General features: G+C 49.4%; 1 protein-coding gene across 1 annotated transcript; it reads right to left on the minus strand.

Annotated features, from left to right (window-relative positions):
• Nucleotides 1-923: 923 nt before the first annotated feature.
• LOC119522058 (selenide, water dikinase 1-like) lies at nt 924-2,094 on the minus strand. The gene is given in 2 exon segments (XM_037820771.1): nt 924-948; nt 950-2,094. Coding segments are annotated over 2 exon segments (1,170 nt in total).
• Nucleotides 2,095-2,347: the final 253 nt, after the last annotated feature.

Here is a 2,347-nt window from a genome sequence, read left to right on the forward strand (position 1 = left end):
AAACAATGCTGAGAATTCGGCTAAACAGCTGCTGATTTTAAGAAAACAAAAGACCTGAAATCACTATACAAAATATAAAACATATTAAACACTACAATCCACACATAGTCTTTATTACTGATTATATTTAAAAGTTATTTGTGTAGTTAATTATAACTGTAAATGAGTATTATACATGAGCCGCCTTTCAGAAGGGCAATTCCTTGTTGCACTATAGAATATCTAATTACATTGCAAAAAGTATCCTTTTTTGCTATCACTAAGGAAACAGTTATTGATATTACTGCAAATACCCAGAAGGCTACAAAAACAAAAAGAAACAAAATTTCTTTTTTGTCCTCAAAGTGCTTTCCATGCAGAGTGTAAATGAAAGCATGAGCGGGGACTGTCCTGAGTCGGAGAAGCTCCGGAATGGTAAAACCAGACAACCAAAGGCTCGCAGACATCATGCAGCTCTCCTACTACCGGGATACCACTGTGTCACTGACTGGATTTGTCTTTCCAGGACACTGTTCAAGACAGCAAAAAACAGATCAGACTTATAATGATAAACAGACATAAAATGAAAAGACACCAACTGCAGTTGATACTACTCTCGGTAATGTCTATGCCACGTAAAAGCACCTTTGAAGGAGCCTGACGGCTAGAGAAAAGTGTCTCAAGATTCCAAATAAATCAACGGTATTAGATAACAATATAATTCTCAACTTAGAAGCTGCCTCAAGATTAGGTGCAGCTTCAGTTAATGTAATAGGAAAAGAAGGCACTGGGCTTCATTTTATTAATTGTATTCACTAACAAATCAGCCTAAAGGCACCAGATGTGTAGCCACAGTGAGATCGTTGTGGTTTACAGTCTTTAAATGAAGTAACGGTAACAATAGCTCTATGTAAAAGCAAACCAGAGAACTAGTGCGACCTGGATTAGAAGGTGGTGCCGGGCGTGGGGCTCATTGGCCACCTGTGGGGCCACTTCGATGATCTGGGGCTTGTCTTTGATTCTGGCTGTGCGGTTGCCCTTCTCCACGATCCCAACAACCCATGCTTGGTGGCCTTCCCCGTACTTGGGGAACTTGATCTCAGCACAGAACAGTGCGGCCTGCTCTTGTGGTAAGCAGATCAGAAGGCCTCCTGAAGTCTCCGGGCAGGTCCCGTGCGTGAGGTTGAAAATGTTCCCACAGGCCTTGCTCGCCGTGGCCATCTTGGCCAGGACAGGTTGGTTGTAGATGAGGAACGACACCTCGTTCCTCTGCTGCTTGGCCAGGTTCTGCGCATGGCCCAGGATCCCAAAGCCCGTGATGTCGGTGGCCGCGTGGGCATTGAACGTGCACATGAGCCCTGCAGCTGCTCTGTTGAGCCTCGCCATATTAATCATTGCTTCCTGGTATGCCAGCTCTACCTCTTCCCGGGTGACAACTACTTTAATTTTATTCCATTTTTCAGGGATGTCCAGCCACTGGTGCACAGCCATGGCTACCTGTGTGCCCAGGGGTTTGGTCAGAACGAGCACATCTCCTGGCACCGCGTTATGTGGCATGATGAACTCGTTGGGCCGGCAGACAGTCGTAGCGACTCCCCCTAAAACAATCCAGGGGTTGAATACTGTTTGGCCACCTGTTACTGACATCCCTGCTTCCTCTGCCACGTCTTTAAAACCCTGTATAATCAGGGGCATCACTTTATCCCTTTCCCTGTCAGTCATCTTATTGCTGATCCCAAGGAGCATGAGCATGTTGTCACAGTCCGTGACCCCCATTGCGTAGAGGTCGCTGAGGACATTGGCGCAGGCTATCCTGCCCATCATGTAAGGGTCCTCCACGACAGGGTAAATGTAGTCCGTGGTCTGCACCAAGGAGAGGCCGCCCTGCCTCAGCGGGATGACACACATGTCCGTCCCAATGGCCAGCCTCAGCATAACTGCTCCCAGGACCTGCTCGTCTTCTTGGAGCTGGTTTTCTTGCAAGGGTTCCAGCAATTTCTGTAAGACATCTTGGGGCACTTTACAGCTCTCGCCCTTCAGCTTAGTGAACCTGGTCAGCCGGAAGCTCTTGTTTAATTCGTGATGCTCTGGGTTAAAGGATTCTCGTCCTGACATGGTTCTCACACGTGGGCACCTCACAGTTACCGCCTTCCCCTCTCTCTCCTAGTCTGCGGGTTTGTTTACAGATCCACCCGCTCTCCTTCCGGCTCTTCCTTCCCCTCAGGAGCCAGCACTCCCACAGTGCACTGGGCCAGGCACCGCTGGAGCCAAAGTGCCGCCGCGTGGCCCGGCACCCGGAGCGGGAGGCCGGGGGAGGGGGCGTGCCACACAGGGATGGGAACGCGGCCCCGGGAGCCCAGCCTGGGCC

Source organism: Choloepus didactylus, chromosome X (assembly GCF_015220235.1).
Source record: "Choloepus didactylus isolate mChoDid1 chromosome X, mChoDid1.pri, whole genome shotgun sequence".
NCBI classification, from domain to species: Eukaryota; Metazoa; Chordata; class Mammalia; order Pilosa; family Megalonychidae; genus Choloepus; species Choloepus didactylus.